The sequence below is a fragment of the Triturus cristatus genome, chromosome 1_1 (assembly GCF_964204655.1).
Source record: "Triturus cristatus chromosome 1_1, aTriCri1.1, whole genome shotgun sequence".
NCBI lineage: Eukaryota > Metazoa > Chordata > Amphibia > Caudata > Salamandridae > Triturus > Triturus cristatus.
In genome coordinates this window covers 53,670,925-53,695,113 of record NC_140579.1, presented here as the reverse complement: position 1 = coordinate 53,695,113, position 24,189 = coordinate 53,670,925, and the positions used below count along the sequence as shown (strand labels likewise).

The 24,189-nt window shown below is 45.1% G+C and overlaps 2 protein-coding genes across 5 annotated transcripts in view; both read right to left on the bottom strand.

Moving 5' to 3' along the window:
- Nucleotides 1–987, bottom strand: part of LOC146869363 (uncharacterized) — a 31,629-nt gene extending 30,642 nt beyond the window's left edge. Inside the window, exons 1-2 of the mRNA XM_085652355.1 lie at nt 969–987; nt 804–876 (exon numbers count right to left, since the gene is read on the bottom strand). Coding sequence (XP_085508481.1) covers nt 804–808 — 5 coding nt within the window. The 5' untranslated portion in view covers nt 809–876; nt 969–987. The remainder of the gene's footprint in view (nt 1–803; nt 877–968) is intronic.
- Nucleotides 1–5,782, bottom strand: part of LOC146869362 (keratin, type I cytoskeletal 14-like) — a 186,612-nt gene extending 180,830 nt beyond the window's left edge. For all 4 annotated transcript variants that reach the window (XM_085652762.1, XM_085652665.1, XM_085652572.1 and 1 more), the window contains exons 1-2: nt 5,344–5,782; nt 2,669–2,931 (exon numbers count right to left, since the gene is read on the bottom strand). The gene's annotated coding sequence lies outside the window, so the exon portion shown is untranslated. The remainder of the gene's footprint in view (nt 1–2,668; nt 2,932–5,343) is intronic.
- Nucleotides 5,783–24,189: the final 18,407 nt, after the last annotated feature.

Genomic DNA, 24,189 nt, shown 5'->3' with positions numbered 1-24,189 from the left:
ACAGGGTAGAGAAGACTGAAGCAGAAGAAGCCGAGAGGTGAAAAGCTGAAAACTCATGCGCAGCGAAGGGACGTGATGAGACGGCGATCCATGCAGACAGGGTAGAGTAGACTGAAGCCGAAGAAGCCAAGAGGTGAAAAGCTGAAAACTCATGCCCAGTGAAGGGAGGTGATGAGACGGCGATCCATGCAGACAGGGTAGAGGAGACTGAAGCAGAAGAAGCCAAGAGGTGAAAAGCTGAAAACTCATGCTCAGTGAAGGGACGTGATGAGACGGCGATCCATGCAGACAGGGTAGAAGACTGAAGCAGAAGAAGCCAAGAGGTGGAAAGCTGAAGACTCATGCCCAGCGGAGGGACGTGATGAGACGGCGATCCATGCAGACAGGGTAGAAGTCTTTTTCATAATACAACAGTATCTCAGAAAAAGTAAAAACCGTCACTACCATTGCTCAAGAAAGACCAACACGTACAGAATGGCTCTGCAACAATATAGAACGACTTATAGCGACCACAGCACTTCCTCTGGAGTGATCTAAAGACAAAAAGTATCATAATGTATCTGAACCTCGTGTTTGAGCTTGTTAAAGCCACACGGGCTAAGAATGTCAACAGCAGCTGATCAGTATCCCTTACCCGTGAACAATGTTCAAAAGCGTGGAGTTGAACCCCAAATTTAAATTGCTGCGTGCAGTAACACTGAAATTCTTCCTTAACCTGTCGTTAAGAAATGGTAGAGGGCACAGGTAAACTCTGCTAACTTACGTCCATAAAACGTGTAAGCTTGAAAGCGTCAAGTAATTACCTCATATGACCGAATGCCAGTGAAACTTGATCGGTGACCGCACTGTCACCCGGTGAAATGGTCTCAAAGGTTGCTGGAAAGAATTAGTAGAGTCTCAATATTAGCATAGACGTGCGCAAAGTAACTATATTAACTCTTGATCCAAAGTACTGGCATTCTTCCTACCGCAACACACCAAGACTGCCGTGCCGAACTCACTCCTAGGAAAACCGAGTTAACAGAACAGGTACGCCAGGTTAAAACGCCCTGGAAATGGAAAAGGGACTAAAAATGAATACCCGAAACGTGCGCCATGTTTAAAGGGTGCTTCGTGTATAAGGCTGTGAATTATGATGTGGAGAGTGCGCGGAAAGCTGAAGAAATAAACAACTGTGAAGGAACGAAACTCAATAATAACAATGTGTCCTTACTGAGCGTGGCCTCGGCCGATGGGCATGCTTTACTCAAATTTAATGACCTTGTTTCAAATACGCAAAGTACAATGAAAAAAAAACGATGTCGGAGATGAACACCCACCGAGCAGTTTAAAACTGAGCGTGGTGCCGCTTGAAGTACAACGCGCTTGGCTGCTTTTTTTTTATTTTTTTTTTAACTTTAACACTGAGCGCGGTGTCCTTAACACGGCCGCCGCGCTCAGTGTTAAAGTTAAAAAAAAATAAAGAAACCGAGCACGGTGTCCTTTAAGCGGGCGCTGCGCTCAGTGTTAAAGTAAACAAGAATAAACGCACAGCCTACACGCAAGTAATGGTAAAACAAAAAGTGCTGACAGTAATAATAAAACCCACCGTGTCACGTCGCCAGTAAACGATCCAGTTCAGGTGGGCGGGGACAAAAGAGGACAGGGTGGTAACCAGAAGGGACTAAAAAGCCTCTGTTACACTCAGAACACAGCGTTTAGCATAATCAGTGACACAAAATGACGAACACCTATAGAAATGACGGGCGGAGCCGAGACACAGCTTCTAAAAGTATATTGATTCCAAGAAGCCCTCGCAGGGCCACTTTGCGTGGCCCTGAGTGGCTCCAGAAATCTAGAGTAAGCCAACGCAGCGCAAATCACGGCGTTGCCTTACTCTGTCCTGTGAAGGCGTTCCACAGGTGTTGCGTGGGTTTTCCCACGCAATTCCCATGGTTTTTGATGCATTGCCAGATTTACCAGACCTGGGACTGTGCCAAAAAGATACGCCTTCTCAGGTGTGGCGTAACAAGGAGAAATACCTCCCCTTTCTACGTGTGCTGCATTCTGCAGCACACACAGAAAGAGGAATATGCCTCTGGACTGTTTTTGTGCAGGAAGGTGCCCCTTCCTTCACAAACACAATCCTGTATGAAACGCCGGCCCCCTTGCACCATGGTGCAAGGGTGCCGGCATTGGTACGAGGCTGTCAAAAGGGCGCCAACACAGCGGAAAAGACAGGAATGTGCTGTATTGCCTTAAATACTCTGCATTCCTGCCCTCCCCTGTCACTCAGTGGAACACAGCAAGGGGACTTTGCTGTGTTGCACTGTGTGACATTCTCGTAAATTGTCCCCTTCGTTTTAAACACCGGTTTTTTTTCACTGTACTATTAAGAAAGTTTTACAAAGTATATGCCATCTTGCTTAGCGGTTATCCCTCAGGTATTTCCTATTAACAACCCACATGACTGGAGGCATATGCGACTGTACACACAGTAGGCAGTAAAAGTGATGCAGCCCATGCACAGCAAAGATACAAGTTGTTTTATGACTAGATCAAATACCTTCTGTTTTATCCTTTTTTGACAACAGAAATAGTAGGAGGGACTAGTCAGTATTGAGCATTGATCAGCTTAGGAGATAATTGTAATCTTTAAGAGGTATGTTGGGCACTGGATTCTCCTTACCTCAGTAATTCAGCAGTTGCTTCTCAATAATGGGATGCTTTCATCAGACTTCTATCCTATGTCACTTCCAGGGTGTTAACATTTCACAATGGCCTTGGCTCTCCCCGCTTCTCCTTCTGCGGCTCCCTCCATTGTCTTAAAGGGTGTTGCACTCTGCTGGAAGGCTCAGTATCAGGGTCTGATCTGTAACAGTCACTGGGGTCCAGAAATGGCACATCCTTCACGTACTGCTCTTCTCCAAACGATAGCGCTCAAGGACAGAACTGTACAGAAACACATGAAAAAAACGATGGACCTTCCTCCCATGAGATCTTTTTGCTTTAGACAAACGAAAATTATGGCCAAAACGACCTGACCAGGGAGGCTCAGCTAAATGGTTCTTTGTTAGAATTAGCAAATACATTGTCTCACAGAAATATTGTGTCCAAAATACCATCTACAAAAATATTGCCACCTTGGATGTAGATTTTCTATTAGAACAGTGGAATGTTCGGAGCTCCATGAAAACCAGTTGAGTGCTATAGTGTGATAATGACTGGTATAGATCTTCTGCTCCAACATGCCAATGTTGGTCTTATTGTTTCTCCCTTTTTAGGTCTCGGCTACTGACAGCTTTAGCTGTTTGTTGACAAACCTCTTGTTTCCAATTCATTACATTTACATAGAGGGATGTTTTGGTCAGGCACTTGGTCATAATTGGATCTTTTTGTTGTAAATCATATTTTCTTACTCCTAATTTGATGGGTGTCTTCCCTATTCTTGGGTTTGTCCCACCCACGAGCATTTATGTCTCTCACAATGTTCTGATTGGGTGATTTGTATCCTTCCCCTGCATACTTGAGAGGACTCTTCTTTTGGTCTCTGATGCTACCTGCTGCACTGCCCATGGTATGTATTTTTTCCTTGCACTTTCGCTGTTTTTTCTTCTGCCACACACTTTCATTTGCTTACCCTCTCCTCTGTTTCCTGATGCTTCCCACTCCTCATGCTTGTTTTTTTTTTAAAATTGTTTTTGTTTTCTTTTTATTTACAAGGGCTTGGCAGCTTCAAAGTACTGTTGGGTCACTCACATCTTTTTTGGCCACTTCACACTCACAGGACTAACCAAGGCTCTAACTAGACTGTTCAGGAAATTTAAAAACGGCTGCCATTCTTTAGAAATCCCATTGCTATAAAAACAGTCATACGTGCACGTGTCTTCATGCATGTGTTCACACGTGCTCAAGGAAAAAGCACTGGCAAATCCAAGAGCAAGGTATGTTAGAGTCAAAATGTTAGAGTCAAGACTTGCCAATGCTTGTTAATTTAGATCTTTCTGCCCACAGTGTGAGAAATGTTATGATAGCTCTATATCCTTTTTGCCTTGGGCTCCACCTGTTGATAAAGGCCCTCTCTTTGGTTATAAGCCCTCGTCTACGGCTCCAACTGTAGTATAATGCTATTTCACGAATTCCAATGAGGCAATATTTTTTACAAATTCTATTTAGGACTCAATACTTCTTTACATAAAATATGTTGTACCATATCACATGGGGTTTGAAGGTCCAATAATTGTTCTAGTTTTAAACCCTACATCTCAAAATGCAGATGTCCACCATATCCTAGATAAACTTCAGCCTAAATATAACCATTCACATCCTGCCCAGACCTAGTCTACAGCGCTAGCAAATACAGCTATTAAATACAGCATCTAATCCTGGCGCGCATCCCCCCACAAAAGAACTATGTACGTCCTTCCTAGTCTTTTACCGTCCCCAAAGTCAGCCATTCCCAACCCTGCCAGGCATGCTTCACTCCCAGCGACTGTAATTGACATGTTTTGTAGGCCTGAATTACCCACAAATACAGCTATTCACTTCCCTCATAGGCTGGCAGCATTCAAATCCCTGTTCCCGGCCTTCATCGCCAGCTGCAGCCATTCACACCCACTTCCAGGCATGTATTACAGCTTATTCCGAGCAGTCAAGTCATCCCAAAATGTGCACTGCTCCCCCCGTACAAACCCGTTTCAATATCAGCCATTAATGCTGCAGGTCTGAGCGCCGGCAGGACCCGCCTCCCTTAATGCCCAGCGGTATATCAACCACAAATACAAACAGGCACCTCTAGTCCCTGCGTGTGTGACCCCCAACAAGATTCATTAGCACACCCAGGGCTTTTATCAGCTAGGCAAATAAAACCAGGCACGCCCAGCATGCGCACCCACCACATACAGCCATTCATTGCTAGGCCTGACCCACGCAGCCATTCATTCCATCCGACACCTAAACAACACCCACGAGTCCATCGCGTCCCATAATACTCACCTCCACCACCAGGATATCATCAGCTGCAACACCCAGGTGTGGGCATTCACTTGAAGTCCCGCGCGAGTCACGCCTGCGATTCCTCGAAACACAATATGCGCCCGCATTCGCCACACCCATGTAGCGGATCCATCACCCAGCTCCTCTCACGCCCCAAACATATATCTCCTTTCACATCCCGAACAGATCTGCGCCAACCCCGACTCTATGTAGCCCATCCGAGCTAGTGACGTCACACAAAACATACAGTAGTAAACATAAGGCCTAACCGGCGTCGCTCCAAATACGGAGAATAAAACAAAAGATCGCTGCGCGGCTGCCTCCTCCTGACCAGGAAGCCAGCGAGCCAGCCCCAGTGGCTGCACTCACCAAGGAGCCCTTCGTGGCCCTGTGTGCCCAGGGCCCCGAGCCACTCATCGCCGGTCACAGCATGTAGATGATGTAAGACAGCAGCACCAGCCCGATGATGGCGAAAAACATCAAGATAAAAATGTCCACCATCTCGGAAGCGAGAGAAAAGGCACGGAGAGCAGACACGGTGACGGATGAGCGGAGAGCACCCGGGAGGCGGTGGGAGGAGGATGCAGAGGACGCAGGAGAAGAAGGGAGGGGACACGCGCATCAAGCAGAGAGGGGCTGCACGAGCCTGGGGGAGGAGGAATGGGGCAGGTGACAGCGAGGAAGTGGACTGCACAGGGGCGTTGGTGCGGGGCCCCCAAGCTCCAGGGGGCCCCCTCAGCACAGTGATCGGGCGTTGAGCCGGAGAGCTCCTAATTGAGTCAGCAGGAGGCATAGAATTATCCACATCGTTGTTTGTAAAAAGGGGGAACATTTAGGTCTTTTTCTGAAGTCAACTCCCTGCATTGAAAATACTTCAGCGTGTACCGGAAAATAATTAAACAATACCAGATTACCATGCCGTTATCAGGAGGAGGGGGAACATTAAGGCCCTTTACTACAGGCAACTGGCCTCCTGAAGAACGTCATGGGATCCTATAGGTAAGATCAAGATTAAACAAGTATTTGCAATCCAATAGGTATCACATTACTGAAAGTTTGACCTATTGGTGATGCAAATCATAATACAACGCTAATAGCTCAAACTTTCAGTAAAGCGAGACCTATCGCATTGCAAATGCTTGTTTGCGGTTTCTGCTTATTTCAGTCTACCTATCCACATAGCAGCCTCCGTCAGGCATCTGCGTATGTTTGCTTCCAAACGTTAGACAGGGTCATCCAACATAGAGCTACCATAGTTTGGGGAAAATGGTGGAGTGCTTTTGTGTTTAAAGTTTGCATAGTCAGTCAGTCAACAATAGCTTTATTCGGTTAATAATTAAAACCATCAAAGCATACAGAAAATTTCATTTGCAAATAGTTACAAATAAGGATAATTAACAAAGAAAATTCAAACAGTGCAAAATACACAAATATACATAAAAATATGTTTAAACAGATAATTGGCGAAAGTGAACGTTAAAAGATATAAAACAGGCCAAAATTTAAAAGACTATTTCATGATTTCAAAAGAAAGAAGATAAAAAAGGCCTGGTCTCGGACTCTCAAACGTTATAAAAAGAATAGAGCTAAAATATATTAAACTACGTTCGATTTCTACTTCTAATAGCCCCTGAAAGATAACTGGCAACTCCAAAACAGACAAAAGGAGAGCCCAGCATTTGCAGAAATACCAAGGCGGGCCTTACTTGGTCAAAGTGACAGTTCTTAAAAATTGGGCAAATAAATTTCTTACGTAACCGAGTGTAAAATTTGCAGCAAAAAATCATATGCAGCGTATTTTGTTCGGAGGCGTTATCACATGGACAAGGGCCCAAAGTGCCCTCTTTAAAAAAGCCCTTCGGGTGTGCTAGGAGCCAGGGTAACATGTCATGTTTAAACCTAATCAGTAAAAACAAATGAAAAGGGTTATTTATATAAGTCAAGTATGGCTGAATCTCATTGCCCATACTTAACATGACAAATCTCCTAACAGACGGTTTACACACTTCCACGCCTTCTCTCTGCAACTTTGCCCTGCACATGAACTGAGACTTTAAGTCTTTTATTTTCAATTTGGACAGCTCACATGGTCTCTCAAATAATTCTAGGCAGCCAAGAGTCTCCATCTCAGATTTAATATATCGTAGCCAGGGAATGCACATGGCTTTGTCAAGGACCAGACAATCTTGTATAATGAGCTGGTTTAGGGTTGGTGGGTGCTGCGCCCAAACCCTTAGCCAACCCATTAAAGGGGCAACGGCAATCTGGTCCACTAGATACTCGGCCCCCAAATCTTCATGGATATTAAAAATTGAAGTAGAAACAGGCAATGACAAAAGTTTCCGGAAAAAGGCATTCTCAATTAGTTGAATCTCCACTGCGGATGCATAGCCCCAGACCTCACTACCGTACAGGGCCATAGGCACACACTTAGCGTTGTATATTTTCAGAATCGCGGGCAAGGGCTTGCATCCCAGCCGTTTTGCAAAACCCAACAACGCTCCAGTTGCCCTGGCGAGGATATTCTGTTTCAGCGCGCGTTGCGCGACCCATGATCCTCGGTCATCAAAAGTGACCCCCAAATATGGAAAGGTCTGGACTTTTGTTAGCACCTGCTTATTGCAGAAGAATTTAACCTTTTTTGCAGCTCCATCTCCTATTGTCATAGAATGGGATTTCTTAAAATTTATTACTAAGTCCAAAGAGACCATAAAATCGTTAAAACCATTTAAAAGGGCTTGAAGGCCTCTTGCAGTTCTAGCCAATAAGACCGTGTCATCCGCATACAACAACGCGGGAATCAACTTAGTACCTACTCTTGGGATGTCTTTACAAGATGAAGACAAAACATCCCCCAGGTTATTAATATAGAGTGAGAAAAGCAGGGGGGCAAGAATGCACCCCTGTCTCACCCCACGCTTCACCTGCCAGGCATCAGTTAGATTCCCGTCCTTATTATAACGGACCGCCGCAGTAGTATCTTCATGTATAAGTGCCAAAAAGGAAATCAGCACAGGGTCAAGACCCATAGTTGCCAGGGAAGCCCATAGTTTTTGGCGGTTAACCAAATCAAAAGCAGTCGATAGGTCCATGAATGCTAAATGTAAGACCCCCTGCTTCGCAATCGTATACTTCCCAATGATGAGATGCAAATTAAGGCATTGGCCAACCGTGCTCATTCCCTTTCTGAAACCATACTGTAGGTCCGAAATAATGGAGTTATCCTCCAGCCATGATGTTAACCGTGCTAGGACAACTTTACCCATTATTTTTATTGCGGAGTCAAGAAGAGAAATAGGCCGATAACATGCCGGATCCTCTCTTGCACCTTTTTTAAATATTGGTACTATCACGGCCTTACCCCAAGAACGGGGGACACCCTCCTTTGCTGCCGCATTAAAAACTAAGGTTAGAAGTTTCGCCCAGTAAATGGAATCTGCCTTGTACAAATCCGCCGGGACACCATCGGGGCCGGGTGCTTTGCCCTTTGCCATTGATTCAATGGCGTCCTGAACTTCAGTCTCAGTAAAATTAATTTTCGATGACAGATTTGTATCCCCAAAATTTACAGGATTCTGGTCAGGAATCTCAGAATAAAGCCCACTGAAATGAGACACCCATTTATCTGGGGCAATAAGACAATCATTATTAATATTTTCCATTTCATTAAAAAGTGGGCTGTTAATTACTTTCCAAAATTGGGAACTACTTTTTAAGACACTAGCGTCTGACAATTCTTCCCACGCCAATTTTTTCAGGCAAGATTTCCTTGCCTTTAGTGCTTTCTTGAAGGATCTTCTTGCCTCCACAATCCTACTGGTATCTTTAGCGCCATCTTTTAAGGCCAGTAAGAGAGTAGAGTGCGCACTACTACATGCCTGATCAAACCAGTTTTTATGCTTCTTAGGTCTTGGTTTCCCAACGAGAGTTAAATTGTCCATAACCTGGCTGGTTATTCGCTCAAAGGCACCAAGAATATCCCCTGGTTTAGATTCTATCGCTAGGCAAATATTAAAATCCTCCAGATTACTGTGATACAATTTCTCAAGAAAATCACTAGGAGTAATAACCTCCCATCTCAAACGAGTTCCCTGTTTAGTGGGGACTATGTTTGAATTAGAAATTGTAGACATATGAATAGGCCTAAAGATATCATTAATATTTAAATCCAAAGATAGTGGGTTGTGGTCACTAAGAACATTAGCCGTGACACAAAAAGGTCCTATCAGTCCCTTCATAGTACAGGAAATTAATATATGATCAATAATACTGTTGTTACCCTGACCAGTGAATGTAGGCACAGGAGATACTAAATTCTGCAATGGCATAAATAAATTAAAAGCAGATACAATACTGTCTAGAAACATCCCACCTTTTGAAAAATCAAAAAGGGCTTCCTCCTGCGGGCAATAAGCCTGCTCAAAATTTCCAAAACAATTGGATTGTCTTAAATGAATATTAAAATCGCCAAACAATAACAAATAATAAGGGGTAACATTATTTGCATCGAAATCCTCTAAAAAGGTAAATAAAGCCTTTAAATGCTCCAATTCGTCCGTCCTCGTAAATGAATTATAAAAGTTCACAACTAACATTGATGGGAGGTTGACACCTACAACCTTAACCGCCAATATATTGGGTGAACTAGTCTTAACAAGTTCTGTGCTATACAATAGCTTAAGACTAAATAATAACAAGAGACCACCACTGGGTCTCCCCGAGGAAGAAGGGGCAGCGTATTTAATAAAAGACTGGAACCCATCCAGGTAAAAGGGATCTCTGGCTTCCCACGTCTCTTGTAAAGCAATTATATGGTAGGAAGAGAGAAATGACTTCCAAACTGTATCCTCTCTTTTTGTTCTCAACCCCGCTATATTCCATGACAAAGCAGTAACCCTATTTGCTAATACATTGGCCACACTATTACCCATAGCCAAAGGTTGGTGGGAGGAGTCCATAACCACCTCCCTAGCCAGAGCCCTTACAGGCGGATAATTAAGTGTGCCAGCGAAAGCGTTAACCTTGTTATCTGGAGTGAACTTAATTTTTAGCCGATTAATACCCTTATCCCGATCAGTCAATCGGGTAACGGAACTAACACCCAAACCATAAGAACCGGTATTATCATTTGCAGGCATCACACTTCCATCGTTTTCCATACACACTCCACTGACTTCAATATCCAAAGTCTGGCTGTGCGCTACATGAAGTCAGTCATTTGTGTCCAGAGAACTAAGGACCTCATATCTGTTACTCAAGGCCAGTGGTCTAATCGCAGGGACAGGTTGGGCATTGTAGCCACTATTCCCGCCCCGTCTCTGTAAGTGAGGTGGATAGAAGAACCCCAATGGGAGGATGTTCACATAATCATCGTGTAATCTAGACGTTCCTGCCTGCCTAAAGATGTTAGCTACCAAATCCGGAGAGCTAAAACTCACGACTACACAGTCGCCCTTAAGTGTCTTATTTAACTTCCCCACCCAGGGAACCCTTCTTACCATTTTAAAACACTTAAAAAGGTGGCTCCCCAAAACTGTCTTTTCAGCTAAAAAATGTAGGGCTTTGTTCCTCAAAGAAGACCAATTTTCTTCCTTCCCATCAGTAGATGGAGGGACATTTGCCAGAATGACAGTATATGGACAAGCCTCTGGTGGCAAATGCAAAGGATATTCTTTGATTCCCTGTGAGGGGGGCGAGCTTACTCTCCTAGGGACATCCCGAGAGCTCACGTTAACACCCCCAGGTGGTTCAACAGGTGGTGCAGCAGCCACTGCAGGTTGGTTAGTAACACCTACAGTGGTAAATATCATGGAATCAGCTAGGTCGGATACTCTGGAAATAACTCCTGCTAGGGTGGGTTTCTCCAGTGGATTACGAGTGTTTAAGATTGTTTCCTGACCAGCTATATGGCGCTCAATCGAAGTAAGTCTATTCTCAATTTTATCAAGTCTATTCAAAACCGGAGTCAAAGAAACCTTCAATTGCTCATCCATAAGCTTTAAAAAATCAATCAAATTAAAACCAGCAGAAACAACAGGAACCTGAGCAACATTGGCACCTGCCCCAATCGACTTATTCCCCTGTGCCAAAGGGGCCAATGTGGAATCCTGTGGAGCTAACTCAATAGCAGACTTTACAGTCCTAGATTGTTTTACTTTTTGACGCGTTCCATTTGGACCCTTGGTCGCTTTTCTTTTACCAATTTTTAAGTTAGTAGTGGCAGACATTGATACTCGAGATTGACCAGAGCGAGTAGTTCGAGGAGAGAGATGAAGATCGTCAGTACAATCTAGTACAGAAGGAACAACAATGTCTCTCACTTCTAGTGCAGACTCTACAATAGATGGACAGCTAGGCAAGCTCACATCAATGTCATTAATAGGGGCATTCAATTGCGATCCATGGTTAGACGATAGTCCTGGTTCCAGGGAAAGCCTCCTCTCGACACTTGCAATTTCTCTGGCAACCACAGTTTCAGCTTTCTTCAAAAAGGCGTCCAAAGTCCCCGCGCCCCCCTTGGCCACAGCTTTGTTAATATTTTTAGCCATAAAGGCAAACTAGGCGGACCAAGGAACAGAAACAACTAATTTAAGCAGTAGTACACACAAATACTGCTGACGATATCGTCACAATCCTTATAAGCAAAAATGCACGTAGCAGTGCTCCCAATTACCTTCAGAGTTGCAACCCCAGTTGGTAACGATCTCCACGAAGGGTCTGTTCGCTGGTAATTTCAGGCCCAGAGTTAGGGGGGTGGCCCGGCCCGGCCTCCTTTGGCCCCTGACGGCCACAGACGGCCCGCCCTCTGCCCGGGCTCAGCCCGGCGACACCCGCGCGCGTCCCGCGACGCGGAGGAGTGAGCCTTCAGTTAAGCGCCTCCGGGCGCGCAGATTGCTTGCAGCTGGTGACACGCTAAGCCCTCTGGGAGCTGTAGTCTCCCCCTGCGACGTCCGCGCGATGTCGTTCAGCGGCTGCAGGGGAGACACACAGCTTCAGGCAACCAGGGGCGATGTGGCGGAATGGCAGAGGAGGGAAAGCCCAACGTAGCGGGAGCAGTAGCAGCTGGACAGAGACCCGCTCCACCGAGGAGTGAGCCTTCAGTTAAGCGCCTCCGGGCGCGCAGATTGCTTGCAGCTGGTGACACGCTAAGCCCTCTGGGAGCTGTAGTCTCCCCCTGCGACGTCCGCGCGATGTCGTTCAGCGGCTGCAGGGGAGACACACAGCTTCAGGCAACCAGGGGCGATGTGGCGGAATGGCAGAGGAGGGAAAGCCCAACGTAGCGGGAGCAGTAGCAGCTGGACAGAGACCCGCTCCACCGAGGAGTGAGCCTTCAGTTAAGCGCCTCCGGGCGCGCAGATTGCTTGCAGCTGGTGACACGCTAAGCCCTCTGGGAGCTGTAGTCTCCCCCTGCGACGTCCGCGCGATGTCGTTCAGCGGCTGCAGGGGAGACACACAGCTTCAGGCAACCAGGGGCGATGTGGCGGAATGGCAGAGGAGGGAAAGCCCAACGTAGCGGGAGCAGTAGCAGCTGGACAGAGACCCGCTCCACCGAGGAGTGAGCCTTCAGTTAAGCGCCTCCGGGCGCGCAGATTGCTTGCAGCTGGTGACACGCTAAGCCCTCTGGGAGCTGTAGTCTCCCCCTGCGACGTCCGCGCGATGTCGTTCAGCGGCTGCAGGGGAGACACACAGCTTCAGGCAACCAGGGGCGATGTGGCGGAATGGCAGAGGAGGGAAAGCCCAACGTAGCGGGCGCAGTAGCAGCTGGACAGAGACCCGCTCCACCGAGGAGTGAGCCTTCAGTTAAGCGCCTCCGGGCGCGCAGATTGCTTGCAGCTGGTGACACGCTAAGCCCTCTGGGAGCTGTAGTCTCCCCCTGCGACGTCCGCGCGATGTCGTTCAGCGGCTGCAGGGGAGACACACAGCTTCAGGCAACCAGGGGCGATGTGGCGGAATGGCAGAGGAGGGAAAGCCCAACGTAGCGGGAGCAGTAGCAGCTGGACAGAGACCCGCTCCACCGAGGAGTGAGCCTTCAGTTAAGCGCCTCCGGGCGCGCAGATTGCTTGCAGCTGGTGACACGCTAAGCCCTCTGGGAGCTGTAGTCTCCCCCTGCGACGTCCGCGCGATGTCGTTCAGCGGCTGCAGGGGAGACACACAGCTTCAGGCAACCAGGGGCGATGTGGCGGAATGGCAGAGGAGGGAAAGCCCAACGTAGCGGGAGCAGTAGCAGCTGGACAGAGTCTATTTCCATTCATTACCAAAAGGGGTAAGCGGTTGTCTTGGCTGCGCCTGGCAATGACTGACACTGATGTAGGAGTCACACAGCACAGCGTGGAACTTGTATCACTTGTAGAAAATTGTTATGCAAAGTGGAGAAATGTACTTTGAGACAGAGCAATAACAAAGGAGAGAAACAAAGGTGCATTAGCAAGAAACACAGAACGCTCGTGACTTCGCTCTCACATACGATCCCCCCCCCCACGTGGCCTTTTGAAAAAATGTCTGTGCGCAAATATTTCTAGTATCAGTGTATTTTGGGGGGATTAAAGCCTCCCACTCTCTGGTTTAAAGTGTGCATGTTTGCTCTCCAGTAACCCCCCAACCAGTGCAATTCTATGAAATGTTGTCCGCAGGATGCTTCCAATATAGGACACGCACCAGGAGGACTGGAGGTGAGCGCAGCAGAGCGGTCGCTGTTTACTGCTCTCTGCTCCGTTGGAAGCGCCCTCCTTGCTTTGCACCGGTGTCGCGCTCCTACCCCTGATCTCTTCTCTAATCTTCACCAACCCCAAGTACAATGGGGGTGCTTCTGTCAGGCCTTCGAGGACGTCCGATGAAATACATCCCACTTACACACAGGCACGACCCCTGAGAGCAACACACTGCTGCGGCGAGGCTCCGTCCCTAAGGCCAGGCTACCCAGCTTAGGTTAGGCCACCTGTCTTCATCCAGAGTACCCCTCATAGGCCAGAGTTCACCTCTTAGGTCACAAAACTTGTTTTTTATTTTTTATTTTGTGTGCAGTTTTATATAGCGCGAACTAGACCCGAGGAATCTGGTATCAGAGAGCTTTGAATGAGCACCAGTTTCAATTTGTTTTTTGTTAGGCACGGGGAGATTAAGTGATTTGCCCAGAATCACAGGATGTTGTGCACCATTGCCGGGGCCTCGAACCCGGTTCCCCAGCTTCGAGGTCAACTGCTCTAGCCGTAAGGCTACATCCTCTCCTCTCTTTGAGGCAGAATATTCCTCTGAGGACAGCTCTAATGTCAGATTACCTGTCTAGACTAGACTACTAGACCCCCCCCACCCCCCTCTCAGGCTTGACTATCCCTCTTGGGCCAGACAAACCCTCTTAGGCCAGACTACCCATTTTAGGCATAGCTTATCAAACAGAAGCAGAGGGTACCCCAATGTAAAAGCCAAACACAGCCCTAACCTGCATTAAACGTCTCTGAGGCACAGACAGTCCCTGTGGGGGTACAGACTAGCCACCCATGGTATTGAGTCTTACAATTTAATGCACTTATCCATAAAGGTGCGGACACAAACTCACTGCATGCACACTGATGGAAAGATGTCCCAGCCTCCTCCCACCACTGCTTAACTATGGCAGCTCAGTGTTAAACTCTCCCCTACAGAAAAGACCCCTTCTTCGGTAGCGAGATAGATTACGGAAGAAATTCACAAAGTTTGTCAAAGCTAAGGTAATATTGAATTAAAGCATAGATAGATAGATAATGGACAACGTTCTTTTTTAAATTGAATATTTTGACAGCAAGTTACACAGTAACAGTAGTTGTCGGATATTCATAGATAATGGCCTTGTTCTATAGAGCAATCTCTGCTCTACTAAGTGGAAACATTTATGCGAGGACTTGATTCCCTGCAAGACTTGTATACTTCATTGGATATAGAATCCTGGCAGGAAGTATTTTTACACAAAAGTAGCAACTATACTCACATGACGAAAACAGTAAATCGAAAATATGTTACAGACAGCATCACAGCTAAGTACAGTATATCAGCAGTATGTCACGAACAGCATCACAGATCATTTCCGTGCAGGCAACCAGTATCTGATGGGGGTCCTCCCCTGGAAGGAGATATGCACTTATGGCACCTAAGGGGACCATACATCTCTGGTTATAGATGCAGGAGGCATTATTTCTATGTGAATTCCAACACTTCAATACAATAGACCGTAGAGTCTAGCCATTGGGAGATCCCCCTCTACCCCACAACAAGATACCTGTTCTTCAGCTAATAGTAATGCTAATGCCAGCAGTTGTTCATATAACTCATCGTTATAACTCATAGTGACTCATCGTTCCTCATATAACATCGCTCCTCTTTCATCATTCCTCATATAACTCATAGAGACTCATCGTTCCTCATATAACATCGTTCCTCTTTCATCATTCCTCATATAACTCATAGTAACTCATCGTTCCTCATATAACATCGTTCCTCTTTCATCATTCCTCATATAACTCATAGTGACTCATCGTTCCTCATATAACATCGCTCCTCTTTCATCATTCCTCATATAACTCATAGTGACTCATCGTTCCTCATATAACATAGTTCCTCTTTCACCATTCCTCATATAACTCATAGTGACTCATCGTTCCTCATATAACATCGCTCCTCTTTCATCATTCCTCATATAACTCATAGTAACTCATCGTTCCTCATATAACATAGTTCCTCTTTCATCATTCCTCATATAACTCATAGTGACTCATCGTTCCTCATATAACATTGTTCCTCTTTCACCATTCCTCATATAACTCATAGTGACTCATCGTTCCTCATTGCTCAAATTGGTTTAATTAATATGTTTCACTTGTCCTAATTGCTTGACTTTTCACATGGGAAAGTGTCACTCATAGTTGTTGAAATGTCACTCATAATTCCGCTGAAATTATGAAAATGTCACACATAGCAATCTGAAACCTTGGCAGCTATGATGCGCTTTATGGATGTGGATGGTAATTATAAAAGCAATTACCAACCTATTTTAAATTAAATCAAAAGCATCGATAGACGTCAGGCTAAGTCGTCACAGCGTGGCGTCTTGGAAAGGGAGGGGTTGCAGCATTTGGAAAATGGCCTGACGTCAGAGCGGTCATGTGCTCGTAACAGTTACACGGCGCATGCTTCTCTGCCTCGTGTATTTTGTTTAGAGCTGTAATTCGGAGGCGATTTCAGGACTTGCAGCTGGGCTTCATTGAAAGGAAGCACCGTGGACTGTTCTGATGAGACACCGACACCTGGTAACATGACTACTAGTGACGGGTGAGGGCTGTTAGTCCTCCTTGGGTGTCGGAGTGTCTGCTTCACTTTCCCTCCCTAAACCCCTTCCTCTTCCTTTACCCACTGCCCTTGGCCTGTCGCTCCTTGGCAACATGACTACTAGTGACGGGTGAGGGCTGTTAGTCCTCTTTGGGTGTCGGAGTGTCTGCTTCACTTTCCCTCCCTAAACCCCTTCCTCTCTTCCTTTACCCCACTGCCCTTGGCCTGTCGCTCCTTGGCAACATGACTACTAGTGACGGGTGAGTCCTAGCGCGCTGTCAGAGATATGGGTCTTATTCAATATACGAGCCAAGAAATACAAGATTTACATTCCTATGCAGGCAGTTACACAGGTACATGGGAAACAGATCCGTCTAAGGTCCAGGACATATGGCGTTCTTCTGCACCCTTTGGTCGCAAGACCCCAAAATTTCCTCATAAGCTCAGCAAACAAAACACGCCCCTTAGAGCGATTTACTTAAATGCCCGCTCCATTCCCAAACACTCAACTGAGGTATGGGATATATTAGATTTAAATAACCCAGACATATGTTTCATTACTGAAACCTGGCTTCACGCAGATGCCGGCCCAGATATATATGTCGCCTTTCCGTCAAAATATAAAATTATTCGAGTTGACAGGAAAGGAAAAAGAGGGGGTGGTATATTAATTGCTCACAAAGACACCTTAGCGATTACAATCCTGGATAATATAATGAATGCCCAAATGGAAATGTGCGCTGTCAAGATTACTGGCCTTTCAAATGGTATTTGGAGAGCGGCTTTGGTTTATCGACCCCCCCGGTGTTAAAGGTAACTTTTCTAATCAATTATTAGAATTCATTGCACCTCCCGTATTACCCTCGGATAACTTCCTTCTGATTGGCGATTTTAACCACCATGCAGAGGCGCTACTAAACTCTGATACGGATAAACTAATTACTAATATGAATTCGCTAGGTCTTGCACAGCTGGTCGATGGTTCCACTCACCAGGCTGGGCACACGCTAGACCTCCTGTTCACAAATATTCCTGACATTGTTATGGAACCCCTAGAAGCACTGATATGGACTGATCACTTCTTACTGAAATTTGCTATCTCCTCGGCCTTAATAGGGAAAAATAATCCGGAAAATGAAACTGTTCTGCTCAGATCCTGGCGTAAGGTCACCCCCCCCCCATCTTTTTCAAGAACTTTTTTGCTCAGATCAAAAAGTTTTAGAAATTAGCACTAATCAAAGGGCGTTAAATTTGAATAAAGATATTCTGACTACTCTTGATAAAATTGCCCCTTTGAAAAAGGCCAACCCTAAGACCAGAATCGTCCCCTTGGTTTACTGATCAATTAAAAACTACTAAAAGCTTGTGCAGAAGGGCCGAAAGACTATGGCGGAAAAACAGAAGCCCTGCAAATGAGGAAGGCTATAAAAAACTGCATCATTTGTATATGAATAAAATAAAACAGGAAAAAAAATCCTATCTGCTGAACCGGATAACTAGGGCAGAGAACTCTTCAAGAGAACTCTTTCATATTTTAATAGATTTCACCACTTCTACAAATCTACCAACTATACCCATATCCCAAGACTGGGCCGACTTATTGTCAAATTGTTTCGAGGAAAAAATTATGACTATTCATAAGACTTTTCCCCCTATACCCAATGATAGTCACCTAATAGAACGACCCTGTTTTTTATCAAACCCGTTGGGTCTCTTAGATAAATTTATCGAATGTGACCAAAAATCCGTCACCTCAGCCATGCAGAAAATAAAATCCGTCTCTCCGGCCGACACTTTCCCCTCTAAATATTTCTCCATAATGGCGCCCACTGTCCTTGACAGTCTGATTGCACTTTTTAATCAATCTCTGGCTGACGCGGTTTTCCCTTCTGTTTGGAAGGTAGCTAGTGTTAGACCGATTCTAAAGAAACTAACAGCTGACCTTAAGGTGCTTCTGAACTATCGTCCAATTTCATTGCTTCCATACTTTGGAAAAATATTGGAATCCATCATAAATCAGCAACTGGTAGGCCATCTGGAGAGGTATGAACTCCTAGACCCCTCTCAATCCGGTTTTCAAGCAGCACATAGTACAGAAACGGCATTGGTCGAAGTTACTGACAACATCAGACAAACACCAATCTGCTATTCTGGTCCTGCTCGACCTGTCTGCTGCTTTTGACACCATCTCCCATAAGATTCTTGAGCAAAGATTATGGGAGGTTGGTGTCAGGAGAAATGCTCTGAAGTGGTTCAACAGCTACCTATCCAAACGCTCCACTACTGTCCAGCTGGGACACTTCGTTTCCTGTGCAAAACCAGTAAAAATGGGAGTTCCTCAGGGCTCCATTTTAAGTCCCACTCTTTTTAACCTTTATATGACCCCTTTAGCTGAGGTGATCAGATCACACGGGTTTGATGTCATATCCTATGCGGATGACACGCAGATTCTGGTCACTTTTGGTCCCGACCCAAGTGATACAAAAAAGCATTTTAAGGACTGTCTTATCTGTGTTGACGAATGGATGAGATCAAACCACCTTCAGCTAAATGGGGCCAAGTTAGAGATTATGCTTTTTGGAAAGGCCAGCAACCATTGGTCACAGGACTGGTGGCCTTCTGAGCTTGGACTCTGTTCTATTCCAAAGAATACAGTCCAAAATTTGGGGTTTCATATGGATGATTGCCTATCCTTGCTCAGCCATGTTAAGCACATTATAGGTACCTATTTTGGTGTCATGCGCAGTCTCAGAAAGGTTTTTAGATGGCTCCCTATGGAGGCGCGCAAACCCCTGACACAAGGACTGATAACAAACAGAATGGACTATGGTAACGCGCTATTGCTATCTATAAATGAAGACCTCGCCGACAAACTCCAGGTTCTACAGAACACTGCTGCAAGACTGGTTCTGGACCGCCCATCTAGATCTCCTTCGGCCGCCTGTCTGAATACCCTCCATTGGCTCCCGATCAAAAAACGAATCCGCTTTAAAGTATTATGTCTTACACATAAGTCCATTTATGGAATTGGTCCAAAATACTGGCGTAAAAAGTTGCAATGGTACTACCCGTCTAGAAGGTTGCGTTCTAGTGATGCGTCATTGCTAACTCCGCTAAGAATCAACACCGTCAGACAAGGAGGTTGCACCTTTTCTTTTCTGGCACCGTCATTCTGGAACAAACTGCCTTTCCATCTGCGTACCATAAAAGAACATGGTAAATTTCGTAAAGAGCTGAAAACCTGGCTCTATGTCAATTAGCCTGGTCTTTGTCCACTTGAGCAGTCTGCAAGTGCCATGAGACTCACGCTGAGTGATATGTGCGCGATATAAACTCTCCTGATTTGATAAACCCCTTCCTCTCTTCCTTTCCCCACTGCCCTTGGCCTGTCGCTCTCTCCTTTAACCTCTCTTCCCTCTCGAGTAGCAGCAGTGGGGACGATTCATTCAACTAGTTTGAATTAAGTGCTTTAACTGAAGTGTCATTGAGCGCGTCTCCTGTGCTGTAACCCCAAAGCCTGGCAGACAGTGTGCCTTCTGCCTGAAAGAAATGTAAATGGGGCCTACTAGTTAATATGCAAATGTAAAGGATGCTTGGGAGTTAGTACGTGTACTGGCTTTAATGGATCAAATGTTTGTAATGGCAAAATACATTCTTTTTGAGTGGTAGTGCCAAGAGTTAACAAGTGAGTTGTGCAGTGAGTATTTTAAATTGGCATTGTGTTCAAGGGATAGTAATGTAAAAAAAAATAATTATGTACAGTCTCAGTATTATTAAAATATATATTTTGGAAACACCATTTTATCCTAACCTTTTAAGCATTTTGTAGCAGTATATCTTCTACTGTGTGTACTGCAAGTTTAAAAAAGTGAATTACATAATGTCTGTTCTCTCTGTCTCAGACTGACCTTGTGGCACTAGAAATACACAAGTCACTATTCTCCACAGCACTAAGATGTAATTCAGTGGCTCTCTGGTTACACACAGACCTCGGCAGTGTATTAACTAATAGGCTTTCATAATGTACTACTGTGCACTTGCCACTATCATTTAAAAAATAAAAACATTTAAGTAGCAAGTTATTTTATGTATAGCTACCTGTCAGTAAAGCTTTCATAATATTTTGGCTTTTTTAGCCACACCTTTTGTACAACTGATATTCTGAACTCCTGTATTTAAAAGTGCATGCATACGTGATAATGAAGAAAACTGAGTTTTGGTAAAATAAAATATTTGCCTAAGATCACACCATTTAAGTGGGGTAGCTGTGATTTATCAATATTTTCTGGTTTTGCTTTGCACAAATCGGCCACTAAATGAGTATCTATTTGTCATTCATTATGTTAAGGCTTTGTTTTCAACCTCTTTTTGCAGTTTTTATATACCACAAACTCGACCCGAAGTAATAGAACGCTTTATGAGCACCAGTTACATTACACAAGGTCACATGTATTTTTTATAGACACATGTGAAATAAACTGATATGACCAGAAATGCAGACAATTCAAGTAAGAATTAATTAAACCTGGGTCCCTAGTTCCTAAATAGGCAGCCCTGGCAGTAACATGACATTCTGGGTGCAGAAAGGGTGGCAGGGTGAAGTCCGTATTAGAACTCTGGGCCTGATTCAGAAAGGGCCTCCGCACTGTATGGGGCTTTGGAGCTCGAATATGGAACTGTAAGGCGCATCGAAGGTTCACAATTAAAGTCTCATAGTTTTGTGGAGATTGTAAATTTTAAAAAAATCTGTGAAGGACCAGAGTGTTTTAAATACATGCTGCTGCTACACTCGGGCCGTTCCTAAACTCTCACCTAGGCACATATGCTCAGTGTGCAACGCCTGTGCATTTCAAAAAGAAATTGCCTGGACTTCAGACGTGAAAATTCGGGAGTCACAGCCTCACAGGTATTCCTCCTGTCCCATTTTGCATTGCCTTTCACCCTCAATCTCTGCCATGGCAAACCTCCTCCTCCCATCTGCCAAACCACTCACTGTGTTAAAAATCGCTCCTGGACTGAAGTGATTTGGGAGGCAGTGCTCCGTAAAACATTTCACACTGGAGCTGAAAATCCCTGCAATGGCGCATTCTTTCTAGTGCTGATACTTGTGCTTGTGTTTTAGGTGGTGTCATGTAACACTTAATGAATTCCTTCCAGGGACATGCTTCTTTAACGCTACAGACACATTGGCTCCATTTTGAATTAGGTGTCACCAGAACTCCAGGTGTCCCTTGCTTTTCTTGTAGGGTAACTTAGTGGGTTAAAGTATCAGCAGAACACTGCATTAAACCCACAGGCTATGGTCTGAATACCTTCAGGACAGACTTAGACCTCCATCCTCCCAAGAGTGATAAAATTAGTGTACTATGTGTGGGAAGGTAACAAATCTTGCAGTCCAATAGCATTTGGCATAAAGAGCTACATGTCACACAATGGTCTTTGGGAGTGGACTCCTCCTCCATGGTGCTCCATGTGCAGCACATGTGAGGTTTGCATCCAAAGCTTCCTGCTGTCTGCTTTCTTTACAGCTATGAAACCAACTACGACATGTGGCAAAGCCAGGACCAGGACACTAGACAAGACCTGTGTACATGGCAGGCAACTGCCCTTCACTGTTTCATATAGCTTAGTTAAATAAATGGATGAGGTGAAGCTGAGGCAAACCTCTACTGGTAATGTCTCATCCAAACATGACCAAAACTGGAAAGGCACATTTTAAAGGCAAGGCACATTGTGGACCTTTTTGTTTTTATGCTCCCTTTATTAAGAATAAATTAACAGCCATGTAAGATCTTGACCATTGTTCATGCTTCTACATGCCAACCACCCTACACTCTTTCATCTTTGAATTCCACCTACTTTCTTCTCCAGCCACCCTCAACGTTTGACTATATGCATGCCTTTTGTTTAATCTAAAAACCAGTCCTCCTTGAATATTCTCAAAATGTTTTGGGCCATATTAGCAAGAAACTGCGAAAAATATCGCAGAGCTCAGCGCGAACATTTTCATCACCAGCTATCACTGGAATATATTGCCACGCTAACGCTGTATTAGCCACAATTACCGCTATGGTGATATATATTCCAGCGATAGTGGGAGGGAAGGGCCAACATCGCGACAAAACCAGCGATGTTGCATGGGGAAGGGGGAAAACCTTGCTGATACGACCCTGTGGTCGTATCCGCATAATCCACCCCCCCATGTTGGGTAGTATTGCTAAGTCATGAAATTAGCAGGTGTTAAAAAACCGGCGATGACCCCGGTTAGCGCGACTTTTTATGTCGCTAACCGGGGCCAGGGCCTCCTTACTAATAGGCGATAGGCCTGTTAGCGGCTGTTTCTCAGGTCTGTTGGTCGGGAACGCCTACTTTGCATGTCATTAGCAATAAATATTGCTGACATGCAAAGCGGCACCCAAACCGGTCGCTTTCGTCAGAAAGCTGTCGCTAACTGCCGTTAGCGACAGCTTGCTGATAGGGCGATTATAAAAAAATCGACGCTTTGGCGGCAAAAATATGCCGCTAAAGCGGCGATAAGGCCCTTGGTAATATGCCCCTTTGTCTTTGATCCTACATCCACACATCTGCTTTTTTGCCCACTCTGAATCCCATTTCTACTTCCCATCCAGCATCCAATGTATTTGTTAAATATCCCCTCCATCCTCTATTCAACTATTTTCCTTCCATGTTTTTGTCTTCATATCTCTCATGACCTCCTCGACTCTCCACTAGCATCCTTGAACTGTCAACCCTCATTGCTTTTTGTCCTCCACCTATTTTAAACTCCATTTTTTCATATTTGCATTTATTGGGAAATACAGTACTTGTTGATTGGATTTACCAATAATGAAATTGCTGTCAGGTAATCCCAGTGCGCATACGTGAATTTGTGTAATTTCTGTTGCTCTCAACACTGGTTTTTCACTAAGTCTATTAACACAAATAAGGCACTTACGCTGCAGTCGCAGGTATGATTATCTCCCCAAACCAAGCCTATCATCTATCAGTCTACCATTAACATCTAACACACGGTTAACTGTTCTTGCAGACACAGTGACTTATGGCCTTTAACACTGGCTGCTTCACCCTAACTGGTTGTTTAGAAGTAAATTATTTTATAGGTAACTGACTTAGTCACAACCTTACATGCACCCATCACGCTCGATGCCAAAACACATAGGTAAAAGACATTGTAATTTACAACGCCAATAGCTCTAACTCTCGCAAATGCAAGACCTATTGCATTGCAAATGCTTCTTGATTTTAACTGCAGCTTTCACAAATCCACATGTGAAGCAAGCAAAGCAGAAGTTATGGAATCCAATTGTAACATTAGGTCAATGGAAAATGTTAGATACACATTTTTCTACCTGTAAAGTTACAGTAAAATTTCAAGTCGGCTTGGTGCTTTCTGAAGGGAGTTTAGATTTTTCTGGTATGAATCAACTGGGCATTGGGCACGAGTGACGAGACAAGATCAGAGAGAGAGTGCCTGCTTTAGCTCTGATGGCACCTGGGGCAATATTGTTTGTTGGCACCGTCCCTTCCCATGGTCCGCCCCCAAAAAACCCTTCTCCACAGATTCCCCCCCCCCACTACCACACTGACACTCCAACATTGCCCCTTATCTCTCCATAGCCCTTCTCTCATGCAATTCCGTTTTATACTGCTGTGTGTAGTGTGTACACTGTAGTTGTAGTGTAGGCTAAGGCGACTGCTAAGGCGTTATGTATTTCAAAGTGAAGTAAAGGTGAAGACCGATGGTACGTTAACCTGTGCATGTCCTGCTGTCACAATCATTACAATACCCAGACTCCAAAAGTCCACAACAATGCTTTCAATGCTTAGATGTTCAAGTCGTTGCATCAGTTTTGTACACTTTTATATTTCTGGTCTGGATGTGTGACTCCTGCTGTGGTC